This window comes from Cavia porcellus, unplaced genomic scaffold (assembly GCF_034190915.1).
Source record: "Cavia porcellus strain 051 isolate PalLab524CR breed Dunkin Hartley unplaced genomic scaffold, mCavPor4.1 scaffold_7, whole genome shotgun sequence".
Lineage (NCBI taxonomy): Eukaryota > Metazoa > Chordata > Mammalia > Rodentia > Caviidae > Cavia > Cavia porcellus.
Window position 1 is genome coordinate 20,382,125 of NW_026947490.1, and position 27,942 is coordinate 20,410,066.

Sequence of the window (27,942 nt, forward strand, 5' to 3'; positions counted from 1 at the left end):
CAATGATGACCCCTTGCTGTGAGCCGTTTTTTTGGGTTTTTTTTTTTTTTCTTGTACCGGATGGAACCCATGATCTAGAGCTTGGACCTTAGCTAAATTCCCAGGGCGTTGATGTGAACCCATGCCTTGATGTATGCTTCGGTGACCTAGTGGGTTTTGGAGGGTCTGAGCATCTGTGCATCTCCCCACCCTAGTGCCTCCTCTCAGTCCCTGACATCCATGGGCAGTGAACTTCCTTCCAGGAGGTTACCCCAGGAGGCAGCTCCTGACCCAGCTTGTCTGAGGATGTCCATGAGCTGGCAGTGTGCCCCTGCATGTCTCTGCCTGTCCCAGCCTCTGTCTGTGTCTACACCATCTGAGTATGAGTGTGTGAGTGTGTGTGTGTCCTTGTCCGAGGAGCCTTGAGTGTGAGGGGGAGTGAAGGGCCTCGGAGGCCTGGCTGGAGCTGGACTGGGGGTGGAGGCGGAGAGGGGGCGGCTGCAGGGGAGTGGAGCTCTGGAGAATGTTTACCAGACCCAGAGAGCCCAGAGGGACAGCGCCCCGAGCCAGACACAGAGGTTCACAGCTTCAAGCTCAGTGGGCGCTGCCACGGGCATCCCCTTCCTCCTCCCCAACCTCCCTCCAAGGTCCCTTTAAGACAGGGCTGGTCCTCCCCTCCCCGAGTTAACCCCTAACTGCCCAGGTGGCCCCCGGGACTTAGGCCGGGTGGGCGGAGGCAGCGAGGGAGCCAGAGCCTGGGCGGGGAAAGGGTTGCCCGAAGTCTAGGAGGGAGAGAGGGAGGAAGGGAAGCCGGGAAGGTGGCAGCGGAGGAGCTAGCGGAGCCGGCCAAGGGGCCCCTGCTGTGCCAGGCAGGCACTGCCAAATCAGGGGCGCCTGGAGCTGGGGGGGAGGGCTGGGGACAGCCCGTCCCTTCCCCCTCCCCCGCGACGTGCCCAGCAACTTTGGAGAAAAGTTTGGCACGGACCGCGCGCCGGTGCCTGAGGATGGGCAGGCTTCCACTGGCCTGGTGCTTGGCGCTGTGCTGCTGGGGGTGTGTGGCCCCCAAAGGTGAGTGATAGGGGCTCCTTGGAGGCAGGGCCCCCACCAAGGGGCAAGGGCAGCGGGGAGGGGAGGAGATGGGTGGCTGGCAGGTGTTGGGGGGGGGGTTGGGAGCTCCGCAGGCTTAGAGACTTTTCTTGGGACAACAGAGGGGACATAGAAAAGGGGACAGCAAGAGAAAAAGAGACTCAGAGGCAGGAGGGAGAAAAAGAGAGGAACAGGAGGACCAGAAACAGAAACTGAGAGCACCAGAGACAGAAGAGATGGATGCAGAGAGACAGATGAGGGAGAGGTGGGTGCTGGACTTGATTCTGGGTCCTGAGGAGAGGAACTGGTGGGAGGGGTCCCTCCTCCAAAGGAGCCCCAAGGCAAGCAGTCAGAAGTGCTCAGGAGCCTGGGGCTCCCCTGTCACAGTCAGTCCCCCATCCTTACCATAGTCTGTTCCATCTCTGAGAACAGGGTCTCTGTCTTTGTCTCTATCCCTACCCCTACGTCCAGCTTAACGTCTCCATAGGGCTCTCCCCCCCCCCCCGCCAGTCTCTGTCTATCTCTCTGCTAAGAGTCTCCCCTCTAGTCTCCCTCTGGGACTCTGCCCTTCAATTCTCATCTTAGATGTTTCTTTCTGTCTCTTCTTTTATCTCTGTTTCTCTCTTTCACCTCATCTCTCTCTCCCTTTCCCTCTCCTTCTCCCTCTCCTTCTCCTTCTCTTCTGTCTTTCCCATCCCTTTTCTTCCCCGTATCTACAAGCCCAAACTGTTGTTAAGTCTCTAGAGACCCTAAGGGCAGGCACTGGCCCTGCCAGGCAATCCAGGGCGTGGGAGGCTGCCAGATTGTGGGCCTACTTCCCAATGGACAGACGATGGATGCTGGAGCTCTGTCCCCTGGGAAGACTCCCATCCTTCCCCAAGCCTCCACCCCCTGCCCCTCTCTGAGGTCACTCTACAACTATGTGGGCCTAAGAGCCTGGTCAGGTCTGGGTAGCTGATGGGCAGACAGACAGGGTGGAGTTGGGGAGCCGGGAAAATGGAGATTCCTAACCTCACTGCTTCCTGTCTTCCCTGCAGGAGCACAGGCTGAGATCGATGATCCCTTTGTGGAGAGCCCTGGGAACATCACGGGTTCCAGGGGAATCACGGTGGTCCTTAGGTGTGAGCTCAAGGTTCAGGGGGAACCCGCTGAAGTGAACTGGCTTCGGGATGGACAGGTCTTGGAGCTGGCAGACAGCACTCAGGTCCAGGTGCCCCTGGGTGAAGACTGGCAAGATGACTGGAAAGTGGTCAGCCAACTCAGGTGTCCAGTTTCTTTCTGATCAGCCATACCCTAAACATCTCTTCATCTCTGTCTCTGCCCCACCGCCCCCTACATAGCTTTACCTGGGTTGGAATCCCATCTTGAATATTTGCTGACCATGTAGCTTAGAGCTTATGACATGACCTCTGGGTTTCATTTTCATCTTCTGTAAACTGAGTTAAAAATAGTTCCTACTTCATGCTTCCTATGAGGTCCTGGTCCCCCTCTTTCAGCTCTGCTGCCCCCTCCCAGGGTCCAGCTCTGACCCAGATCCTCTCCATCCCTCCTCCTCTTGCCCCATTAGCATCTCCTCCCTGCAGCTTGTGGATGCCGGAAGGTACCAGTGTGCTGTGCATCTGAGAGGACAGAACTTTGTGTCCCAGCCTGGGTATGTAGGGCTGGAAGGTGAGTCCAGAGGTCACAGGGTGCTAGAGAACTCAGGGTGTCCCCTGAAGACAAATGTCCTAGAAATGTCAGAGGTCTCAGGGGGTCAGGAGGCTTGTGGTCCATAATTATGGGGGAGAAAACCTGGGGACATCCTATGTCCTGGGGGGTTATTTAGGGGGGGGTTGTCCTGTGGGCCAAGGTACTAGAGTAAGACCTTCTGGGAATCAGAGGCATATGATTTAACCCTCTCTGCCCTCCCCTCAGGGACCTCACTTTCCTCATAAGTAAGATGAGATTTCTTTCTTTCTTCTTTTTTTTTCTTTAAATCAGTACCAGGATCGAATTCACGACTATGCACTTGCAAAGCAGGCACTTATGCTGCTGAGCTAAATCCCCAGCCTCTAAGTGACATGAGATAACAAGTCACAAAGTTGTGAAAAAGAGACATGAGGGGCTCAGATCTATGGGGAGGGCCAGCTGGGAGGAATCATACATTGGGGTCTTGTGTTCTGACGATAGAGATTTGAGGAGCCAAACATCTAAAAGGGACTCAGATGTCCAGGAGACCAGGCATAAGAGAGAACAGGTCAGAGGCCCTACAGAATTGATATCCAAAGCCTCCAGCATCCCAGTGACGGTTCACGTAGTTGGGAGGTCCCAGAGGACCTCAGCCTCTATCACTGGGCTCCCCTTAGGCCTGCCTTACTTCCTGGAGGAGCCTGAAGACAAGATGGTGGCCGCTAACACACCTTTCAACTTGAGCTGCTGGGCCCAGGGACCACCAGAACCAGTGGACCTGCTCTGGCTCCAGGATGCTGTTCCCCTGGTCCCATCCACAGACCACAGCCCCCAGCGCAGCCTACAAGTTCCAGGTGAGTCTGGGATTTGGGCCAGGAGTAGGAGGTCGGGCAAGGTGGATGTCTGGCCCTTCCCTGCTGCTTCTGCACGAACTTCCCTCTGTCCCCCTGCCCTCTGTCTCTGTGTGAGTCTGTCTGTCTCTTGCCTCATTTCTCTCCATGTGTTTTGTCTCTGTCTCCCTGTTCTCCATCTCTCTGTCCCTCCATTGCTTTCTCACTATCTGTACCCCCTCTGTTGCTGCCCCCTCTCCCTCCATTTAGCCCAGCCTCTCTCTGAATAGCATTCTTTGTCCTAAACTTCCTCTGAGCTGTTCCATGGCCTAAGTGTGTGAGGCTCGTGCCCCTTTATAAGCCCTTGACCCAAACAGGGCCTCAGAACCAAACTTTCCTACCTTCTTCTCTCGATGCCTGCCACCTCTTCCCCTGAAGAGTTCTCTTAGCCTCTGTCAAGGGAATCACAACCCAAAGTAGAAAGAAAGGATAAACAGAAGACAGAAGAACAATCCTGCAGAGTTAGAATAAGAGACACCGGATGGGACAGGTTACAGAAGAGACCCAAGATGGAGAGAGGAGACCTGGTGACATAAACCCTCCTAAGGGAGACTCCCCTTCTGCACTGCGCAGACCCAGTGCCTTGCTGAGGGTCACTTGGACACAAGGCTTTCCCTTATGGAGGAAGGAGAGACAGAGGCACACAGATCTGGGTGGCTTAGTCGGTGGAGGCTGCTTAACTCGGAAGAGTTTAGTTTGCCAAGTCTAGATCTGGTGCTCCTTTGGCTGGGCTGAAGAGGAGTCTCCTGGGGGAAAAGGACATGCCCACATTCTCAGCATTCCAGGGACCCTGAGTGTGCAAGGAAGCAGTGATGACCATGTTGGCCCCCAGAGGGGTGACTCAGGCCCTTGGCTCCAGTGGCCTGGTAGGGACATGGATGGGGCTTGAGTCAGCCTGACAGGACCTGGGAGAGGGCCAGGGACAGGGGTGCAGGTGTGAGAGAGTCTGCACATGATGTGCAGTGACAGAGGGACACACACAGGGTCCTTGAGGTACATCTTGGTCCACTTGGATCTGTGTGTGTATGTAGCCATCAGTACCAGCCTCTTGGTAGGAAAGTGTACTTTAGAGCTGAGGATTTAGCTCAATGGCATAAGCGCCTACCTGGCAAGTGTGAGGTTGTGAGTTCAATCCTCAGTACCAACAACAACAAAGAAAGTGTGTCTTAGCAAGGCTCAGCATCGTGGATGCCTGTGTCTGTGTGTACTCACTCCATGTCAGGCTGTATCTGTCTCTCTCTGTGTTCCTGTGTTCATAGGGGTTGCCCCTGTGTAAGAGTGCAGGGGACATGACAGTGGGTTTTGTGGCTGTTTTGCACCCTTCTGTCTCCATGGAGGTGATTATGTCAGCTCACAGGTGTGCACCTAACAGTGTGTGTCCAGTACGGGATCCTGCTCCCTATAGTACATGTCCATAAATGTTGATGTTTCTTGTGAGCTGTCAAATACATATGCCCATGGATGTCTTCATAGTGTGTGTCTGTGTATGTGCTTGTGTGTGTGTGTGTGTGTGTGTGTGTGTGTGTGTGTACATCATAGGATAAAAGTGTTGGTATATGACCCTGTCACCACAGAATCTAAGTCCCAGTAGGTATGTGTGTAAGAGAGAAAGAGACTGAGATTCACAGCAGGACAGCATCAACAACACCTTCTGCTCCCCTCTGTGTGTGTGGATCAGACATGGCTGCCCCTTAGTGGTGGACCCTACGACTCAGCCCACGCATCAGCATGCACCTGCACATCTGTGTCAACCTGTGTGTTCCTGGAAGTGTCTCCCTTTTTGTGCATCCAAAGCAGGCCCAAGTGTCTGTGTGATTGTGTCTGTCCCAGTCTGCATCTCAGTGGACACAAAGCAACCTGAGCATGTCCACGAGGAGGGTTTGGCTGTGCGTTTACGTGTTTATGTGTTGGTGTGGGAACAAGTCAACATTACCTTTCCTATGTCCCGGTGTATCTCTCTTCGTCCCCCTCAATTTCACCATACCTTTGCTGTGTGGCCTGTGTATTTCAACATACAGCGAGGTTAACTTCTGCTTCCAACATATGTCGAGTTGTGAGGTGTTTGCTGCACACCGGTTGTGTTTGTGTGTGTGTCCCGACATGGACCCGTTTGGGTATGCATAGATCGCTGTATATGTGCCCCAGCGCAAGCCTTTGAGTCTTACCAGTGAGTCACTGGGTATTTGTGTTCACTATGTGTTTAGAACAGCATAGGCCCTGTGAGTCTGATGTAGCCCAGTGAGAGGTGCATTTTCTGTGTGTCTGTTTGTGCTAATAAGGGGCCCTGTGTGTTTAAATGTGATTCATTCTGTGTGGGGGTGACTTGTGAAGGAATTCTGTCAGTTCTTGAGTCTGTCCCGCTATCTGACTCAGGGCGTGCCCTCTCTCTCCTTCCATCCCTGTTGTTCCCTTGGAAAAGCTTGGAGGGGGAGCGGATGGGGCTGGGTGGTGCAGAACATCTGGAAAGCACATCTGGAGTCCGGGTGGCTGCAGTCTTGGGGCAAAAGCCCACTGCGGAGGAGTCCCTCACACCTTGGTCCCTCCTGTGCCCTTTACTAAGGTGCAGCTGATGAGGCTGGGAAAGGGGGTCCCCGCCACCAATTCCGCCCGCCGGAAGTGCCCAGTGGGGGGGGGCGCGGGTGACTCACGCGGAGGCAGGAATGCTGCGGTCGGAACTGGACCCGGCTCCAGAACCCCCTCCCGCTCCACTCGGGGCTGCCCAGCCCGCGGCGCCCGCTCCAGCGCGGTGACCCTGGCGGGGCCCCACGTGCCAGGTGGCTGGACGCGATCCAGCTGCTCGCCTAGTTCCAGCCCCGCGGGGGCTGCGGGTCGGCACCTGACCTCGGCTGGGAACTGCGGCGGTAGCAGCCCTGCCGGGCAGGCTGGAGCCTCCCTGCCCTCCCCCTTCCGGCCTCGGCAACTCTCCCTGTCCCGCTCCTCCGCGGTCCAGGACCCACGAAAAGAAACTTTGTGTCTGCGGGTGAAGGCCGCTCTCCCAAGGGAGCCAAGGGGTGGGGACGCAGAGGCTACACTGACAGAGCGCCGCTGGTGGCCACAGGTCCCCTGGGGCTTTGTCCCAGGGGTGCACAAGCACAGGCAGGCATGCAAGATTGGCCTGAAGACTGGGTCCCCTCACATCCTGTCACGGCCACGTTGTGTGTGTGTGCCCGCTATGTGTGCTGTGTCTGTGTTTGTATTTCTTTCTCTGGTGTGCACCTTTGTGTTGGTGGTGACACAGGTGCACAACACACACAAAGCTGTGTGCGTACAAGTACAGAGAGGCACGTGTACAAGTACACAAGAGGCAGAGACACAGAATTCATCCTTGTACACTCAAAATAGTTCTCACAACACACACAGTAACTGGCTTGCTTGTGGAATCACTCATACATTTCTGTAGACACACACCCAGAGACGCTTCTGAGGACTCAGTTACACACACACCAATCATTTGCTCATTAGCAGCACAGACTCTTGTCCCCTGGAGCTGAAGCTGTTAGTGCAGGAGACCACCATGAACAGGACACCTGAGCCACTCGGAAAGCATGCCAGGGTTGCTGAGAAGAGGCCAGCCAAAAGGCAGAGCAGGACAGTGGAGGGATAAGGAGAGGTCCCCATTTACACAGGGTGGCCAGGAATAGAGGTGTCTTTGAGGATCAAACACGCAGAGCGAGAGCAAGCTATGTGGACATTTGTGAGAAGACTGTTCCAAGCAGAGGAAACTAAAATGCTTAGCTCCCAGGTGGGAACGTGCTGCACACACACACACACACTGTGTGTGTGTGTGATTGTGCATACGCACACTATTTGCATTCTGTGTGTGGAGGAAGGGTAGAGCCCACGGGCCTGTCCATATATTTAGGAACAGGATCTGACACTGGTTGTGCTGGGCATGAGGGGGTAGGTAGCCCAGCCTAACCCAGAACTCTGTCCTTCCCCCATCTGACATGGCTCCTTCCTTGTGTGACTCCCTAGGCCTGACCAAGACGTCTTCTTTCTCCTGTGAAGCCCACAATGCTAAGGGGGTCACCACATCCCGCACAGCTACCATCACAGGTGATGGAAAAGGGGTCCGGGAAGCCGGGTATCTGAGGGCAGGGCTTGGGCTTGGTGCCAGAGTGGGAAGCAGAGGGCAGGGTAAGGAGTTATGGGTACAGGTTCCCCAGGGTCACTCACGCCCCTCATCTGTCCACAGTGCTCCCTCAACGGCCCCACAACCTTCACCTGGTTTCCAGAGAGCCCACAGAACTGGAGGTAGCTTGGACCCCTGGCCCGAGTGGCATCTACCCCCTCACTCACTGCACTGTACAGGTGAGATCCTCCGACTTGGGTCACCTCAGTTTCAGCCTTCTACCTTGCCCTTTGAAGTCATTGGTGTGTTGCGAGATAACAGAGCCTAGGTTTGTGCCAGATGTTCTGGGTTCACATCCTGACTCTGCTACCTGCTAACTGAATGAAACTGAGAAGTGATTTGGCCTCCATGGGCCTTAATTCTGTCATCTATAAATAGGCATGGTGGTAGCAACTAACCGACTGGCTTGTTTGAGGATTAAATAGGTAAAGGACAGTAGCAAACTTAATATCTGGAACAAAGGAGATGTCTAGGGGGTCTGGTGATATTTCTGGGCACCCACAATTTTGTCCTTCTGTGTCTTGGCTCTGACCACTTAGGTCATCACTGCCTGGAATAAGTCTGACCCCAGCTGGTCTATGGTGTATGTAAGGGTAGGGCCATGGCTGTCTGTCACACTGGCTCCTCATTACTAGACCCAACCTCTGCCCCGAAGTTGCTCCTACACTGGGGCAAGAAAAACACAAAGATAAAAATAAATCACCCAGCTCCAAAAACACAAAACTCACATGCAGTTTGAAGTTCTCTGAGATTCGAAAGTTGAAGGTAAAGACTGGACAGTGCCTGTGATGGAGATGGACTACATGATGGCCGACTGCTATGGAGCATTAGCTGTATGCTGGGCTTTGTATATGGCTTTTGCACATTCCCACATGTGTTTGTGAAGAACAGTCTATGGATAGACCCATTTTCTAGATGAAGAAACTAGGGCTCAGAGTAGTTAAGCAGCTCACCAAAGCTCACAGGCAGGAAGTAGCAGAGATAAGAGTGGAACCTCCTCTCACCAATCCCAGGGGTACTGCTGACCTCATGGAGACTGTTTGGAACCAGTGTTTAGACAGCGCTTGTCTTCTTGTGTTTTGTTTCGTTTTGTTTTGGTGGTGCTAGGGATGGAGCCCAGGACCTCACAGAGAGGCAATTGCCATAACACTAAGCTCCCTCAACCTCAGAAACAATTTCTTAGACTTCCGTGCCCTGGGCCTATCTGCTTGTCACTTTCGCCTTAGGAGACCAAAGCTGTACATCTTGCCCTTTGCAAAGTAAGGAACTGAGACCCAGAGAAGGGAAGGGATCTATCCCACCCCCAGACTGGAAGGGTAAAGCTAAGATTCAACCCCAGAGCCTGGCCTGATTCGGGAGACCTCAGATGGCAGGTCAGACGTCAAATGCACTCTGCCCACATTCATCAAAGGTCCCCAGGAAAGCAGAAGTGTGTCCTCTTCCTTCTCCAGATCTCACTTCCTGCTGATGGCCGTCCCAGGGAAAAGAGAAGTGGGAGTGGGCATGAGCCCACTGTCTGCACCCGTCTCCCCTTTGTACTGGCAGAGAGGTTCCTCTTCCCATCTGTCACTGTGGGTCAGAGAGCAGGCACGGAGATGGCCTCATCCCCTCCCACTACCCACCATCTGCCCACCTTCACTCTGGGTCATGTGATGGTGTCTTCATCCTCCATGGAGGCCCAACAACTTTAGGCAAGTTATGTAACGTCTCTGGGCCTCGGCTTGTTCCTCAGCTGTAAAGTGGGCATGAGAAAGGAAAGCAAGCCCATAGAATATGATGCAAAGTCAGTGAATTCATCCAAGAATGCGTTTGACAGGAAGCTTGGCACACACCTGGCATTCAGGAAGTGTTAGGGATTCCTGGTTATGGTGGTGCACACTTGTAATCCCAGCACTCAGGAGGCTGAGGCAGGAAGATAGCTGAGAGTTTGAGGCAGCCTAGGCTACATAGTGAGTTCAAGGCTAGTCTGAGTTGCATAGCAAGACTCTGTGTCAAAAGAAAAATGTATTAGCTATTGAGACTACGATGTGCCAACCCATTTACATGCGTTGTTTCATTAAGGTTTACACCTTGACAGGTAGGACTCTGAGACCTATTTTACAGTGACAGAAACTGAGATTCAGAGAAGTTAAGAATCTCTCTGTCTCTGTCTCTGTCTCTCTCTCTCTCTCTCTCTCTCTCTCTCTCTCTCTCTCTCTCCCTCCTTCTTCTCTATACTTTCTTCTCTCAGCACTCCTAGGGATTGACACCATGGGTACTCAGCTGTGAGCTACCTCCCCAGTTCTTTCTTTTCTTTTCTCTTCTTTGACATCAGTCTCATTAAGTTGCCCTGGCAGGACTCAAACTTCATATCCTCCTGCCTCAGCCTCTTTTAAGTGCTGGGGTTACAGGTGTTGCTGCCTAAGAAACCAAGTCTGCCTAACAAACAGCTTTTGTCACACAGCCAATACTGTGCAGGCCAACATGCCACGTAACAGTATGGTTGGGGTCCCCAAAGTAAAGGCAAAGTCCTGGGCAGCAGTGCTCCTGAGATGTGTGGCTGTGGACTGTATAGTTGTGGTTCCGTGTAGTACAGCTGTGGTCCCCTCCATCCTGGTTGTCGCATCCTGGGGAGCAAGTGGGTGTGGGAGACCGTGCCTCTGTGCAGGGTGTGCAGTTCGACACCTTCCAGGCAACTTCACACACAGACACACACACACACACACACAATGACACAAACTTTGTATGCACCAGTACCCTTCTAAATGAGCCCTATAGAGTAGGAAGCCACAATGGCCCATTTTAAAGATGGGGAAACTGAGGCACAGCCCTGGGGAATAGGACACCCAGCATCCATGTTCTTTAGTACTAAGCTCCCCTGCCTCTCTGGACAGATGACAGGCACTAGTACTGTTATTGTAGAGCAGAGGCTTTGGAGGCAGGATGGCATTCACATTCCCGTTTCATTGGCTGACAAACTGGGGCTTTGGATTCCATCAATCTGATCCTCAGTGTAATGCACAGAAGTATAGCACTTAGCACACAGCACAATGGGATTGATGTGAAGAGTCAACTGAATTCAGTTAGAGGGCAGCTCGGGAGTAGAATTTGTGCTTTGCAACCTCCCAACTCCTCCGAAAAAGAATTCAGATTTGTGAAGGACTCAGAATGATGTCAGTAAAGGCACCGTTTGGGGTGGTTGGCTGGGTTGTTTGTTTTTATAGTATTGGAGATTAAATCCAGGGCCTTAACACTGCACTCACTCCATGCTGCCCACCTTTTGTTTTTGAGACAAGATTTTGCTAAGTAGCCAATGTGTCCAGCCTTGGGTCAAATTTGGCAACCCTCCTGCCACTGTTTTCCAGAGTGCTAGGATTACATGTACACCCCACCCCACCTGGCTTCCAGCCCACACATTTAAACAACCCTATAAGGCAACTGAGCATCCTATCCTCCATTTTCTGAATGGGGAAACTGAGGCTCAAAGAGAGAAAGAAGTCAGCCAGGCATGGTGATGCGTATCTGTAATCCCAGCACTCTGTCAGGCTGCACAGGAGAACTGTCAATCTCAGCGTGGATGGTTTAGAAATTAGCCAGACTCTGTCAAAAAAAAGTTTATTTATTTATTTTTAAAAGCTGAGGATGTAGCTCAATGTGAAAGTCCTGGGTTCAGCCCCTGTGGCAAAGGGAATGAGAGAGAGAGAGAGAGACTGATTAAGACAGGGTTGCTAGAGGTGGCTTTTGACTGTGCCACATCAGATGGCTGTATGATTTTCCTGCATCGCAAATTCAGGCTTCCATGTTGTCCTAACATGCAGTTTCAACACACACATACACACACACACACACACACACACACGCACGCACGCACGCACGCACACAGCCAGGACATCACCACTGAGAGTCATGAGATTGCTATGGTTGTGGGTAACTATGAGGTAATCCTGTCCTCAAGCCCTTTCCTCTCCTCAGGCTGTGATGTCTGATGATGGGGTGGGCAGCTGGACGGGAGAGCCAGAACCCCCGGAGGAGCCCCTCACCCTGCAAGCATCTGTGCCCCCTCACCAGCTTCGGTTGGGCAGCCTCCATCCTCACACCCCTTATCACATCCGGGTGTCGTGTGCCAGCAGCCAGGGCCCCTCACCCTGGACACACTGGCTTCCTGTGGAGACACCAGAGGGAGGTAAGGGGGCTGTGGAGGGCATCACCACTGCCCTGCTGGATCTCGCTTGCATCAATGCCACCAGCATCCTCACTCCCCTTTACCCCATGTGGCCTCACCTCCCTTCAGTCCCTTCCCCAACACCTCCCATCCATGCTGCTCCCTGCATCCCTCCCAGGTCTCTCCCCTGAGCTTCTGCTCACAGAGGCCTGCAGGAGGGTGCCTGCTGTCCCAGTCCCACTTCCTGGGAACAAAGGAGGGGGACAGAGAGAGATGGGGTACCAGCTTCCCCATCTTCCCCTCTTCCCCCTGTCCTCTAGTGCCCCTGGGCCCCCCTGAGAACGTTAGCGCCATTCGGAATGGGAGCCAGGCCATCGTGCGTTGGCAGGAGCCGAAAGCACCCCTGCAGGGAACCCTGTTAGGATACCGATTGGCTTATCGAGGCCAGGACACACCTGAGGTTGGTGCTGCTGGCTGGGTTGGGGTGGAATGGTTGGGAGAGGAAGATGGCAAGGCAGACACATACAGTTGTGCAGGTTGGGTACTAAACAGTTGCATATTCTAGGGAATTTAGAGGATTCAGAAGGGGGCTGGGGAAGAGCTACTTAGACCCACTGCAAAAGCATTTCAGTAGATTTACATGTGCTCGTTTTAACAGTTTTGCAGTAGACAGCTGTATAGCATCTTGAGAAAGGAGTGCTTTTCCTAATTTTCACAAAGACACCTGGGCCGGCAATACCCCAAGGAGAGATAGGGTGGGAGGTGAGGAGGGGCTTGGCAAGGTGACTAAATAATCCCACTGCCAAGTGCTGCACTAAAGCACTGAGGACAGGTGGGGAAGGGGGCTCGTATAGTCCCTGCCCTGGTACCACAGGTTCCAGCAGGCATGGGGATGGAGAAATGGAGAGGAAGATGGAGAGGAAGAGGCAGGGGGTGACTGGTGCAAGAAGAGGCAAAGGTTTCAAGGAAGAGCTGAGGAGGGGAGGTCAGGGATGCAGGCTTATGATGTGGGGGCCTGGGGTTCTCCCTGATTCTGCTTCCGCTCTTAGGTGCTAATGGATGTCAGGTTACAGCGGGAAGTGACCCTGGAACTGCGGGGGAGCAGGCCCGCGCCTAACCTGACCGTGTCTGTGGCAGCCTACACTGCTGCTGGGGACGGGCCCTGGAGCCTGCCGGTGCCCCTGGAGCCCTGGCGCCCAGGTAACTACAGAGCCATGCTGAGCCCCCTTCACCATCCCCACGAAGACCTCACCTCTTCCTGGGTGTCCCTGACTTGTTCCCTATACCTCTGCTTCCCCCAAACCGCGGCTCTGTTCCTGCCTGTGCCTTAGCAGGAGCCCCCCTCCCTCACTCACTTGGGTCACACCCATCTTGCCCTCTCTGAGCAGTCTCTCCTCTGTGCTTTCTCCTCACAGGGCGAGGACAGCCAGTCCACCAGCTGGGTGAGGGCTTTTGCACCCCCTCTTTCCTCCCTCTCCTCAGTACCCACTGAGGGCCTTGTCAACACACGGTGTAGTCTCTGCACACCCCTTTTGCACTACTCTTACTCATCATTGTAATGCTCTACTTCCTGTGTTTGTGTGGTCCTTGACGGAAATGCCTAAAATGATCCAGCCCCAATACAGTGTAGGCACTCAGTGGATAGTGGGCGGATGGATGGGTGGGTGGGTGGATGGATGGATGGATGGATGAATGAATGGGTGGATGATTGGGATGTCCTCCTCACAGGTATTCTTACCAATTTTTCAACAGTTCTCAGACATTCCTCCCATACTCATTGTACACTATTTCTGTCCTCTACTTGTAATTCAGCTCACTCTCCTTAAACACCCCTCATGTGCCTTCCTAGATTTCTTTACCTACTTGCCCCACACACAGCCAACCCTCTTTTCACGTATAGCCTATTACAACCCTTCACTCCTCACACATACCTCCTAAGCCCATTGCACACTCACACTACTTGTGTGCATATTCTGTACACCTTGGACACACTGTATATTCCACATTGCAAACACTGAAAAACACAACTATCCCACACCTTACAACTCCGCTTGCACATCCTACATTCTTTAGACAACACCCCTTCACCCTCACCAACACCAACACATCCTGCTCTCTGCACACACACACCCTGAAATGTTTGTACACTCAACACATGGCTTTCCATGCTCCATTCTACTCCTGCCTTTTTTGCACACTGTTCCCACATTCCTCACCCGCCCTTCTCATATCATTTACACACTCACTGCACACTGCTTGCCCACTGAAGCTATGTCCTTAAAACTCATTGCTGACTCCTTGTATCTAGAACCCCCGGGATACTCCCAATCCTCACGTACCCCACACTCCTCACCAGCCATGCCACACTGTACACTCATCAGGGCCCTTTGCACGCCTATCTCACTTTCATTACTCACTTCATGAAAACCTTCTTGTGCTTGTTGAACACTCCTCGGAGATATTCCTTATCCTTTGTCCACCAGACCCACTCTCCTTGCACGTTTGTTGCACACGCCTCATGTTCCAGCCTACACTCCAGGGATTCTCTTCCTTCCTCGCCTGTTTTTTCATGCCTAAATCCACCCTCCTTGCATGATCATTACACACATGCACATGCACCTATGCTACTTCTGATTAACTCACACCCATCCCGTGTTCATCCATCCTTCTTTACACAGTGACAATCCATTCCTGACACAGCTGTCGTCCCATTCCACTCACTGCACGCTCACAACACACTCCTTGGATATCCGACCTACAAGTCTCTCACACTTTCTGCTTTAACTCGTATTACATCCATTGCACGCCCTGCCCTGTTTTTCCTTGAATATATGAAAGCCAGTACATCTGCACTTCTGCCATGCTTTTTGCTTCCCTCTCACATCACTTCGAGGGTCTCAGGGAACTGGATCCAAAACCTCAGCCATGACCTGTGCCCCATAACCCCGACAGTGAGTGAACCCCCAGCTCCTGCCTTCTCATGGCCCTGGTGGTATGTACTGCTGGGAGCAGTTGTGGCCGCTGCCTGTGTCCTCATCTTGGCCCTATTCTTTGTCCACCGGAGGAAAAAGGAGACCCGCTATGGGTAAGTTAGAACAACATGGAGAGGCATCCGTGGACTGGGAGGAAGAGACAGGAGGCAGGGAGACCAGTGAGGAGGCTGGTTCAGGAGAAGAAGTGACCAAGAATCATGAAAGGACAGCAAGGCCAGGCAAATGAGTGAAGGGCAGGAAGGGGCAATCCTAGGCATGTTCGCAATGATGAAGCAGAGCACCAGCAGGGCTCAGATCTGGGATGGTACCTGTATCCACCACTGGTAGAAAGAGGGTTGTACTCGATTTGCCCTGCCCTCATCTTCTCCCCATTCCTCCAGGGAGGTGTTTGAACCAACAGTGGAAAGAGGTGAACTGGTAGTCAGATACCATGTCCGCAAGTCCTACAGCCGCCGGACCACTGAAGCCACTTGTAAGTGAGCCCTGTACCTCCCTGGACTGGTCTGGGGAAGAAAATTAGGCCTGCTGGGCTTCCATAGATGCATGAGACAAAAGTTTCTGAAGGCCTTTGGATATTAGAATTGATGTCCCCAGAAACAATGAAACTGAAACAGCACAGAACTTTAGGATAATAGAATGTTAGTCACAGCAAGTCTTAGATACACTGAACTTCAGATCTGTAAGATCTTGGAACAAGGTAATAATGAAGAAGATGATGTTGACATGAGATATTATAGTGGTAGTGGTGATACATGATAATAAGAGTGGGTGATGATGACGGGATGCTGGCCAACCCTGCTCTTCCTATGTGACAGGCTGTATTCTAAACACCCTACATTATCACTTCATTTGGTCCCTACAACCATCCAAGAACACAGTGCTTTCGTTTGTTTGTTTTCTTTTGTTTTTGTGCTACCATTTGTATTTTTATGAGTCCTTTTTAGCCACCTCACTTCAAAGATGAGGACACTGAGGGATAAAGTAGTTCAGTTATGTAATTTGCTGAAGGCTATACAACCTGCAGGTTGGTTAGCTAAGATCTGAACCCCGGAGAGCTGCCCTGAAGTCTGTAGAGTAATAGAATGTTAGAAAGAGAATCAATCTTGGCATGAAAAATGATGTGCTCAGTACAATAGACTCATAATTTTGAAAGTCAGAATCTTAGAGCCATAGACTGTCTGTTTGAGAACTATAGAGTCACGGAAGGTCCCAAATAAGGAGAGAACTCAGGGACCACCCACTTAACTCTCTAATTACGAAAACTGAAATCCAGAAGGAAAAGGGACAGAGCTAGGTCTTGATCTAGTACACAGCAAGAAGGCTTCCAGGATTCCCAGAGGGTTTTGAAAAGGTCTGCAAAAGACATTTATTTCAGAAAAGGAAGAAGAAACGGCAAGGAGGTCACAGTGATTTAACAAAATAATATACAGTAACAGTTCCCAAAGTGTGAGCCTGGTCTCCTGGGGTCCCTAAGACCTTAACAGGGGGCCTGTGGGGTCAAAACTATTTTTGTAATAATATCAAGACCTTAGTTGCACTATTGCACACTCCTTCTCTCATGAGCCTCCAAGGAAGTTTTCCTGAGGCTCCTGGACCTGTGATGGTATCATGAATCACTGATGGATCGAACATGTGCTTGTGTATTCTGGCGTTTTAAAATCTGTTTCAATTTTAAATGCAGAACAAATCTAGATCTAGCTATGTCTACCTAAAATTCACATTAAAAACTCTTCATAGTCTTCAATGAATTCTTACAGTGTAACAGGGTCAACAAGTTTGGGAATTGTCACTACCCAGTAATGAAAATGAATACATACATTCTGACTGTGTGTCATAAGTACACAACAGCTATCTTGTAGACACTGGGCTGAGTCAAAAAAAAGCAGGCACAAGAGAAAACATGCTGTATGATTCTAATTCTATAACATTCAAAGCAGAGAAAACTGACCTATTGGAAGAGAGGTCAAGACAGAGGTTATTCCTCTTGGGGCATGTGCTGCTATTGACATGGGTACTAGTTTTACACTCAGATTCACAGTGCATTTTACAGTGGGTCTGTGAAAATCCATTGAGCTGCTGTTCACAGTTTGTGCTGATTGCACTTCAATAAGAAGAAATAATTTCAGTATCAGTGTAACATTTTCATGTCTCATAAATTTGGCCAAATATAGTATCTGCTATGCTGCCTTTTACATGAGGATTTATTTATGTTGTAATTGATCCATAATAATTGCACATATTTATGGAATATAAGGGAACAATTCGATAAATGTATATAGTGTAAAATAATCAAGTCAGGATAGTTAGCATTTCACTTCCTTAAACATTTCAAACTCCTCTCTTAAAAAAATAAAACAAAACAAAATAGGGCCAGGGATTTAGCTCAGTGGCAAAAGCACCTTCCTTGCAAGGACGCCAGTCATGAGTTTGATCCCCAGTACCAAAAAAACCAAAACAGTTTTAACAACTGGTACAGCAGGGTGCTGACCAATCAGAGCATACATGGGAGCGAGAGTTTGCCTAGGCTTTAATGCTGTAATTACTACTGTGGTGGGAAATTTAGGGGTCCAGAGAAGAAAGTAGGATTGGGGTGCTAGGATGTTTGGGGTAATAGCTAATGTGGAAGTAGTTCGGTGCTTCAACAATGGGTATACCCTGCTGGCAAGTATCACCTGAATGTCATCCCCACCCAATGGCTCTGTTCATCCTACCTGCAGTGAACAGCCTGGGCATCAGCGAAGAGCTGAAGGAAAAGCTTCGGGATGTGATGGTGGACCGGCACAAGGTGGCTCTGGGGAAGACACTGGGGGAAGGTGAGTTTCCCCGCAAACAGCACCTATCCTCCTGAACCCTGAAGCCTTTCCCTTCTCCACTGTCATTCAACAACAGGAATTATGGTTGAAATGCCCACCCCTCCAGGTCAGTGTCTCCCTTCTGCCCTCTATAGGAGAGTTTGGAGCTGTGATGGAGGGCCAGCTGAACCAGGACGACTCCATCCTTAAGGTGGCTGTGAAGACAATGAAGAGTGAGTGAGTCTATGCATGCTTGCACACACATAGCGGACCCCCATCCCTTACCCAAACCCCCTGCCTATGCCCCAGAGAGGCAGGTGAGCATAAATTAGTGATAAATTGGCCATAGCATAAAATGCCAGTGTTTCCAACTGGGAAATGGAGCCCATGCCAGGTACTTCAATGGACGAATTGAATACAGAGAGATTAGTGTCATGGTGGAGGAAGGACTGAAGGAACACCCCGGACAGTGTGAACCTGAAATGCTAGCAGCAGTAGGAAATCTCTGCCAGCCCTAGGCCTGCAGAAAGAGGAAGGAAGTGGTGCTACCATTGCCAGGAACATTTGATGGAAGCTAGAAACATAAAGCTAGGACCTCCTAATGGGAGCTAGAACACAAGGGATGTTTAACCATGCCAAAACAATTGGAGAAGCAAAAAGGGAGTGAAATAGCCTAGTTTCTCCCTTCCTCTTTCCCACCCGTCAGTCTCTCATCTTGCCTACCATTGGCAAAGTCCAAAAGGGAACCATTATGGGGGGGGGGGGTCGTGGGAAATGTAGTTTTCAGAAGCCAACCCCTTGTGATGCATAATAGAGCAGGGGTAGGTCCAGAATGAGGCACATCTGGCTTCATTTACCAAGCTTTACTTTTGCTTGGGAGCTCAAGCAAGTGATTTTCCCTCCCTGAGCCTTCCTTCCCTTGTCTGGAAAAGAAAATTGCTCATACTGTCCCTACCTCTTAGCGCTCTTGTGAGACAAAGTACTTAATGCTGGAGATGAAGTTAATGTGCACTACTGCTACCTTATGTATATCATCAGACAGGGTGAGAGCCAGTCCAGACTCACATAGCATGGAAAGCCCAGGGCCAAGTCCTTTCTAAATAGAGAAGTAGAAGCGTAAGAGGTTCAGGCTGAGGCTGGAGGTGACAGAAATTACCCTTGCTGAATTCTATGACTTAAAAACTTGGTACAGGTCTTTAATCCCAGTATTCTTGGAAGCTGAAGCAGAAAGATGACAAGTTCAAAACTAACTTAAGCAACTTAGCAAAGAGGCGAGAACCTGTCCAAAAAAAACTAAAAATGAGCTGGAGATGGAGCTCAATGTGAAGGCCCTGGACCCAATTCCCAGAACTGAAAAAAGGAAAGCAAAGAAAATTAATCTTGGGCTGTGGAGTCATCACTGCACAGCCTTGCATATCAGGTTGTGTTCTCAGCCTAGATTTTAAGCCCAGCCATGTGACCCCAAGCAGGTTACTTCGACCCTATGAACCAGTGTCCTGAGCTGTAAAATGGGATCTTAATCATCACCTGGGTGCCCCCAGCTATTCCAAAAGCGCTGGGAAGCAGCCAGCATGATAGTGAGCACATGGTCCCCAGAGCCAGATGGCCTGGCATTCAACTCTGCTTATTCATCTAGCTGCAAGTTTGAGGCCAGGCTGAGCCACATAGTGAGTTCAAGGCCAGCCTGAGCTACACAGCAAGATCTTACCTCAGAAAACTAAAAAGAAAGAAAGAAATAATAGTTGATGCTTCATAATTGAAGCACCTTAGGTGATTAAATGAGTTAATATAAGTAAAGCTCTAAAGTATAGCAGCTGATATTTACTAACCTTTTTGTTTGTCTTTTCAGTACCAGGGATTAAATTTGGGGCCTTTACACTGAGTTTTTTTTATTTTAAAACAGGGTCTCACTAAATCATTAAGTGGTACGTTAGCCTCACAGAGAGTGCTGGGATTTTAAGTGCATGCCACAAGGGCCAGTTTAATAATCATGCTTGATAATGATGATGACAGAGGTAGAGAGGAAGAGGAAAAAGGAAAGCCCCCTCCCCTCTTTTCCTCTTTGTCCACCTTCCTCCTTCCCCCAAGTTGCCATCTGCACCAGATCAGAGCTGGAAGACTTCCTGAGTGAAGCTGTCTGCATGAAGGAATTCGACCACCCCAACGTCATGCGGCTTATCGGTGAGGGGGGACGGATTCCCAAAGGCCACACCTGAGGAAAGAGCCCTCCTTATAGCACTGGGATGATCAATCAGTTGTTCAGGCTCCCTGCTCCCCTCTTCAAGATCAGCAAGTTCCCCCTCCTCTTCTCCCTCAACTTGGAATGTGACCTCTGACCATTCCCAGAAATAGCTGAGGTCCCCAGGAGGGCTCCGGAAGCATCCCTGGGAAGTCTGCTAGAAATGACTTCTCTGAAGCTCCACCCTTGCCCCCATCACACACACACACACACACACACACACACACACACACACACACACACACACAGCTCTGTGGGAGTCAGATCTGAAAGGGAGGGAGGATAAGAGGCTAAGTCTGGCTGGGAGGGAGCTTGGCTTCCCCTTCTGCCCAGCTGGGTATGAACTGGCGGCTGGGGGCGTTCAGGTGTCTGTTTCCAGGGTTCTGAACGAGAGGGCTTCCCAGCACCTGTGGTCATCTTACCATTCATGAAGCATGGAGACCTACACAGTTTCCTCCTCTACTCTCGGCTTGGGGACCAGCCAGTGGTGAGGCACATTTCATTGTAGGTCCACAAATACTAAGTGAGCATATATCAGATACCCAGCACTGTCAGACTGGGGGTGAGGGAGAGGTTCTTGTGACCCTAAACTTGTTCTCATGGAGCCTGTCTTCCAGCAGAGGGAACCAGGCAATAACCAGGCTGATGAATACATAAACAAGGTCATTTAAGTGCTGGGAAGGAAATACAGGATGAATGATAAGGAGACAAGGAATTAGTCTGGGTGAACAGAGAAGGCCTCACTGAGGAGGTGCCCTTGAAGGAGGAGCCAGCTGGTGGGATGTGGGGACCCAGACAGGACACAATCTGAGCCAGGGTCGCAGAAGAGCAGAAGTGAGAACAAGCATGCTGTCAGAAGACCAAAAAGGAGGCCCCTGGCTGGGATACATAGCAAGGGCAAGGGAGGTAGGAGATTAATCAGAGAGAAAGGCCTTATAGGGTATGGAAGGGGGTTGGATTTAATTCTCAGAGTCACTGGAAATCACTGCAGGCAGAGCTAGACAAACACAGTAGGGGAAGAAAAAAGTGAGGAGGGATGGACGTTGGAGATTCTGAAGATCTTTATTCCTCCTTGCCTTGGCGTTCAGTTCCTGCCCACTCAGATGCTGGTAAAGTTCATGACAGACATTGCCAGTGGCATGGAGTACCTGAGTACTAAGAGATTCATACACCGGGACCTGGCTGCCAGGAACTGCATGTGAGTGCCAAGCCTTCTGGAATCCCTCTCTCCTTTCCAGGATGATAGGGAAGCTGGACTCTTAAGGAGAGGTCAGAACTTGGGACTGGGCTAGAAAGATCAGCAAGGGAGTCTGGGAAAGCGTTCTGGAGGAAGGGGCCCTGGACTGAGAGCTTGAAACAGTATTTGGATGTGGAGGGAGAAGGCATGGGGTAGGGGATATCTCACTGCACACTAAGAGGTAAGCAGAGGGACAAAAGTGACTGACAGTGGTGACATGTGAGTCTCATTTCTATCTGCAGTGTGCTGAGTGCCTTCTCCTACTGAGAGAGTCAGGGATAAGGGAAAGATACAGAGAGTGGAACCACAAGTTTAGAATATTAATTCTGCGACACACAGCTGTAATCCCAGCACACTGGGAAACTGAGGCAGGTAGATTGCTAGTTTGAGCCCACCCTGAGCAACTTAGTGTTTTAGTGACATCCTGTCTCAAAATAAAAAAGAATATTTGGAAATGTGGCTCAAGGCAAAGATTCTAAGTTCAATCCACAGTACTCCCCCACCCCGCTGTTAGTCTCGAGATGTCAGACTCATAGAAATCATAGCTAGAGAATTGAGTAATTCTCTGCAACAGCATCAGTGTTCAGAACTCTCAGAAATACGGAAATGGAAAATTTTTTTCCTGTCAACTTTTTATTTTGAGAAGTTGCAATGCTAAAGAAGTTGAGAGAATCATATACTGAGCACCCTTGTTGACATTTTGCCACGTTTCTATTTTCCTCTCTCCCCTCAGCCATTTGCAAGTTACTGAAATCATACTTCTTCCCTAAATGTTTGTTTGTTTGTTTGTTTGTTTGTCTTGAAAGAATAAAAATATGTCAGGGCTTTATTTTTAACTAACAGGAACTAGAAATCCTTTATTGAGATTGATAGTATTATGAATGAATTAAAAAAAGATTTGTGGAGTACATGGAAGATCAAGGTCTCCAGTTGACCTTTTCAGATCTTCTAATTTACCTGGCTCCTTATGTGATAAAAGGGGGCCTTCTGGTGAAGAAGATTTCACCAAAATGAAGTTGTAGGTCTTCCCTCCTATTAAAAGTTCCTGTCAATTGTTAAAATAGAGCCTCTGTTTGCTTACCTTTTCTTATGTATCACCATCAGAATTCTATAATCCCACAATTGAGATTTTTACGAACTGGGTGAGATTGCAGTTAGGTCTGCTATTGCCTTCAATGTAAAAACATTTGACAACTCAGTATAGCTGAAGAATTTTGCTGTCATTGTTTGAGATCATCCATTCTCTTCATTCTTGATAGGTGCATTGAGAATCTGACTTTAAGTTCTTTCTATAGGAACACATCTGATTTCCGGAGTAACCAATCAAGGATTCAATCAGTGGTCACTTCACCCCTAAATCTTAAGTAGGAAGCTCTAAGAATAAGGATTTTCTTCTGCTCTATCACAATCCATTTATCACACCTGAGGAATTTAGTCAAGATTGTGCAACAATCCAACCCACATTGGATTCTTCCAGTTGTACTCCAAATTGTCTTTTGTATTTAATTTCCCCCAAACTAGGACCTAATGAGAATTTCCAAATTGCACTTGGTTGTTATATCCCTTCAGGCTATTTTAATTTAGAGTAGCCTCCACACAACACCACCTTTTTATATTTTTATGACCTATTCTTTTGGATGAGCCAAGTCTTGTAGAAAGTCCTTCATTTAAGATGTGTTTCCTAATCTGGGTCTAGGACACATGGGTATGTTTGTGCAAATTCAAATTCACTTATTATCTGTGCACATTAATGTTCACATTTATATCCTATAGACAGTAAACACAGAATGTGTGTGTATATCATACAGTTCAAGAATTTGGCAAAAAGCCACAGCTGGGAAGGCTGTTAGAAGCCCTTGGTCCCACCCTCACTTTACAGACGGAACAAGAAGTAAAACAGTTCCTTCTGGGGCTGGGTGAGGGTACAGGGAACAGATCCCAGCCCCAGGCAGGACAGTGAGGGAAGGAGGTAGACGCCTGTTGGAGAACCCATGCCGACTTGCTGGAGGAGGCTACCAGTGCCCTGATTCCATTCCTCCCCCAATCTGGACAGGCTGAACGAGAACATGTCCGTGTGTGTGGCAGACTTTGGGCTCTCCAAGAAGATCTACAATGGGGACTACTATCGCCAGGGTCGCATTGCCAAGATGCCGGTTAAGTGGATCGCCATTGAGAGCCTAGCCGACCGTGTCTACACCAGCAAAAGTGACGTGGTACATGCACCTCCACCAAGAACAGGGCACTACAGGGGGTGGGAGTAGCCTATCTCATATCATTCCCAGGTGGCTGCAGGTGCAGGGCACCCAGGAACATGTGGGCTTCCCTGAGCAGGAACCTATGTGGTCTGGGCACACTTGGAGACGTGGTGGGCATCTTTGAACAGCAGTGTGTACATACCAGGGATGCATACAGACTTTCAGGTACATGGTAGCAGTGTGCACAGTCTAGGTTAGGAGAAGCTGTGGGGACCATGCATGCATGTGCCCACACTTGTACATGGTATGCAGCAGCCATGAAGTATGTGACTATATTGAAGAATGTGAATATATTCCTGGATACTCATGTCTCTTCACCCACAAAGGTCACCCATAGGTGTGTGTACCTGTGTCAGAATATTTCTACAAACACCTGTGATGTACCTACTGTGATGGCTGTGAACATATGCACCAGAGTGTGAGCGCACATGTGAACCTGTGAGGGCCAGGTGTCTTTGTGTAGGAGAGACTCTAATTCTCCCTCTCTGCTGCTCTCAGTGGTCCTTTGGGGTGACAATGTGGGAGATCGCCACACGAGGCCAAACACCATATCCCGGAGTGGAGAACAGTGAGATTTATGACTACCTGCGCCAGGGGAATCGCCTGAAGCAGCCTGTGGACTGTCTGGATGGCCTGTGAGGACCTTTTGAACCTGCCTCCTCACCCCCAAATCCACCCCACAAAGTTCTGAGCACCCACACATGGCCCTCACATCTCCAGGACCCTGTGTGGAATCCCTCAAAATGTTCAGCAGCCCTCTTGCCCCTTTACCAGGGCTCCCGATATGACCATTCCTAGGCAGCCAGTGGGGTGCAATTAGCTAACAAAAGCCTGTCCTGCATTGTCCTGCATGAACTGCAGGCTAAATCTTTCCCTCCTCCTCAGCCAGTTATCCTTTAGTAGTGAACAACTACGTGATCTTCCTTGATGGTCCTGTCTCTGGGACCCCCAGTGTGGAAGACTTGTAATTCGTTCCCATCACCCCATACTTCATCTTGATGTGTCTTAACGCTGGGGACCCTCTGCACAACCCTCCCGTCTGTTTTCTTGATTCCAGATTCTCCGGAGCTGTTTGCAGGAACCCTTTAGGACGAGCCTATCAACCTTTGCTGTATCACGATGTGTAGAAAAGGGCATGACATTTAGCCAGCCCTTGGAGGGTAGATAGAGGGTGTTACTTGGGTCAAGAGGAGACAGCCTGAGGCTTTAGTCTCCCCATGTTCCCCTTGGGTATTCACAAGTCTGAGGGAAGCAGGAATACTGGTCTATATGTATGCTAGCTGTTTTGTGTTGTGTTGTGGTACTAAAGGTTGAATCCAGAGCCTTCACACTGAGCAATAGCCCCAGCCCTTTTAATTTTTATTTTGAAACAGAATCCCACTCAGTCACTAAGTTGCCCAGACTGTGCTCAAACTTGAGGTTCTGCTGCTCCAGTCTCCCAGCATGCTGGGATTACAGGTGCATGCCACCATGCCCACATTTACAGCTGATTTTTATAGAATTTACTAGAAAACAGTTTTCTTAGATGCTTTGCATATAACTAATTTGATTCTTATTACAGGCACAAGAATACATTCATGTCACTATCAAGGCCTATCAGGAGGATGTCATTAACAAAGGTTGGACAGTTGCTATATTAGTTATCTAGACCTCAAAATCAAGTAGCTTAACACAAGAAACATTTATTTGCTCATACAGTTGCAAAAAGTCAGGAGTCTGTGAACCATTTAGTCAAGTGATTCTGTCTTGGGTTCTCCAATGAGATGACAGTTCAAGATGTCAGCTGAGCTGCAGTCATCTGAAGACCTGGGACTGGGAGATTGCTTTCAAGGGCCCTTCACCATATGGACCCTTCTGTAGTACTGTTTGAGCTTCCCCACAGCATGGTGAACCTAGAAAGTTCGAGGAGGAAGCTGTAATGCCTTTTATGACCTAGACTCAGAATTGCACACACCTTCACTTCTGTTGAAATGAAATTCTATCCACACTCAAGAGAAGGACCTTAGGCTCCATTTTTTGAATAGAGGAGCATCATCAACTTTATGGACTAGCCAGGCATGGTGGCACCTGGGACACTGAGGCAGGAGGCCTGAAAATTTAAGGCCAGCCTGGGCAATTTACAGAGACCCTGTCTCAAAAAAAAAAAAATAATAATGACGAAAGGCAAAAATCTTATGGACCTATTTTAAAGCCTGTCTTTATGCTAGCTTTGATGCTGGCTTTAGTTCTGAAGGTCACTTTGGGAAGATCTACTCTAACAAATCATTGTTAGAACAGCACCACAGATGCAGAGAGCTCTTGCTAGTTCCTGGGTTTCCCAAGGCTCCCCCAGAAACTCTTGAGAATACCCTTAGGGTCTCCAATTCTTGAGGTTCCCTCCAACCCCCAGCTTCCAAATGTCCTAAAATATCTCCCAACTGCCAGAATGCTCCCTTCTGAGCCCCTGATCAGTCTCTTACCTTTCACTTTGTTGCCTTAGGTATATCCTGATGTCCCGGTGTTGGGAGCTGAACCCCCGAGACCGGCCAAGTTTTACAGAGCTTCGGGAAGACTTGGAGAATACACTGAAGGCCCTGCCTCCTGCCCAGGAGCCTGATGAAATCCTCTATGTCAACATGGATGAGGGCAGAGGTCATCCTGAAGCCCTTGGAGCTGTGGGGGGAGCTGACCCCCCAACCCAGCCTGACCCTAAAGATTCCTGCAGCTGCCTCACGGCAGCTGAGGTCCATCCTGCTGGACGCTATGTCCTTTGCCCTTCTACAGCTCCTGGCCCCACTATGTCTGCTGACCGGGGCTCCCCAGCACCCCCAGGGCAGGAGGAAGGAGCCTGAGACAACCCTCCACCTGGGATTCCCTCTCAGGATCCAAGCTAGCCACTGCCACTGGGGAAACCTCATCCCCCACTCCAACTTCCCCACTCCAGGCCTGTCCCCAGCTATAGCCTTATCTTCTACCCTTCCCACCTTCATCCCAGACAAAGCCTTCCCCTTCTCTGCATCACAGCATCGTCCTCCATAATAAGAAGTGGCTGCACTGAGCATGGTGGTGCAGACCTGCAATCCTAGTACTCAGGAGGCTGAGGCAGAAGGACTGCCAGGTTTAAGGCCAGCCAGGGCAACATAGACAGTTGTAGGCTAGCCTGAGCTATATAGTGAGACTTTGTCTCAAAACAAAGATATGACTGGCATGCTATTTCTAAGAGTCCTCCAGATCTAGATTCTAAGGCCTAAACAGTCTATATCAAAGTTGTTAGTAATCTTTGGTTCCAAGGAACTGAAATCCCAGTCCCTAATTCTAAAGTGCTGTGGTTCCATACCCAAGCTGCTGTGGACTCCTAGGTTCAAGTGACCTTCCGCCTCAGCCTCCCAAGTAGCTGGGACCACAGGTGTGCTAAAATTCTTGATAAGGGCCCAAGAGTCTAGGTTTAAAGCTAAAGATTCTAGTTCTAGAATTTAAGACTCCATGAGTCTAGATTTTTATTTTTCTAGAGTTCAGAATCCCTAGGGCAAAGACTTTAGATTTTATAATTCTGAAGATTCTACCATTCTAGACATGGAGGCTCTAAAGCCTACTGTTCTAAAATTTGATGGTTAAAGGCTCTCTGAGTCTACATATCCTGGTTATAAGAATGTTCATCACAAGCCTTCAGATTTTTTTTTCTCAAGTTTTAAAATCCTAATTACAGTCAGATCCTTTTGTATGAGATCCTGGATTTGAAAGATTCTACAATCTTCAAGTCAAAAGTTCTAGGAGTCTAAAGATGGCGATTCTAAGGTCTAATGTTCTAAGATGTTTATTCTAAAACTTAATTTAAGAACCTAGATTCTGTAAAATTCTAGGTCATATGCCCCAAGACTCTAGATTATTAAACTCTAAGATTCTAATGTTGGCCTGTTTTATGTTTCAAGGCACTGTAAGATTCCAGTGACCCAAAATTCTAGATCCCAAGCATCTAAATTATAAGACACTCATAATCATGACTAACTAGACACAAAAATTCTCATCATTTCTAATGCTGGGCATCTCTAGGTTCTATGCTGTACTCTGCATTTCTAGGATTATAATTAAAGATCGGATTATAGTGCTAAGCACTATAAGGTTAAGATCCAAATCTTCTACACATTTACAACAGTAGGTACAAATCCACAGTTCTAACCCAAAGGTTACAACTGGTTTCTTCTTAGCCATCTATGCTTTTTTTTCCACCTCATGTGGGGTTGTGCCCCCCTCAAGCCTGTGCAATGCAACTAGGGATGCCTCCTTTCCCTCCAGGGAAGAGACCATCTCCCTCCTTTGGGCCTCGCTGCCCTCTTGAGCCAGTCCCTCATCCTCCCTGTACAAAATGTGGACTTTGGTGCCTCTATAGGGACTCTGGTCATATAAAATTTTGTCTTTCACTATTCTGTCTCCTCTTGTTACCATTCAGCCACAATGAACTCTTTCCCCTGGCAAACTGGCTTCCTATTAATAAAAGGGTTTGATGAGCTCTGGAAATTCTCACTAGAGAGGGTAAAAATCAACATACCAATA

At 49.5% G+C, this 27,942-nt stretch overlaps 1 protein-coding gene and 1 long non-coding RNA gene across 5 annotated transcripts; one reads left to right on the forward strand and one right to left on the reverse strand.

The window, feature by feature from the left end:
- The first annotated feature begins 527 nt into the window (after positions 1–527).
- On the forward strand, positions 528–27,896 carry Axl (AXL receptor tyrosine kinase). 4 transcript variants are annotated; one of them, XM_063252801.1, is made up of 21 exons: positions 528–1,047; positions 2,103–2,328; positions 2,633–2,733; positions 3,411–3,587; positions 7,599–7,679; positions 7,819–7,934; positions 11,707–11,917; positions 12,217–12,356; positions 12,946–13,096; positions 13,312–13,338; positions 14,849–14,981; positions 15,270–15,361; positions 17,607–17,702; positions 17,837–17,914; positions 19,770–19,862; positions 20,286–20,407; positions 21,009–21,118; positions 23,211–23,370; positions 23,911–24,047; positions 24,974–25,031; positions 25,892–26,204. In XM_063252801.1, the coding sequence occupies exons 1-21, from the start codon at positions 984–986 to the stop codon at positions 26,006–26,008; spliced, it is 2,490 nt and encodes an 829-aa protein (XP_063108871.1). In that variant the 5' UTR covers positions 528–983; the 3' UTR covers positions 26,009–26,204. The 4 variants fall into 4 exon arrangements, with proteins under 4 accessions (XP_063108871.1, XP_005000034.1, XP_005000035.1 ...); XM_004999977.4 differs by lacking the exon at positions 24,974–25,031 and having other exon boundaries at positions 529–1,047; positions 25,892–27,896; XM_063252802.1 differs by lacking the exons at positions 528–1,047; positions 24,974–25,031 and adding an exon at positions 1,186–1,330 and having other exon boundaries at positions 25,892–27,896.
- On the reverse strand, positions 25,075–26,014 carry LOC106029024 (uncharacterized). The gene is made up of 2 exons (XR_001202660.2): positions 25,872–26,014; positions 25,075–25,304 (listed from the first exon to the last, which is right to left on the reverse strand). It is a non-coding gene; the product is annotated as an uncharacterized LOC106029024 (long non-coding RNA).
- Positions 27,897–27,942: the final 46 nt, after the last annotated feature.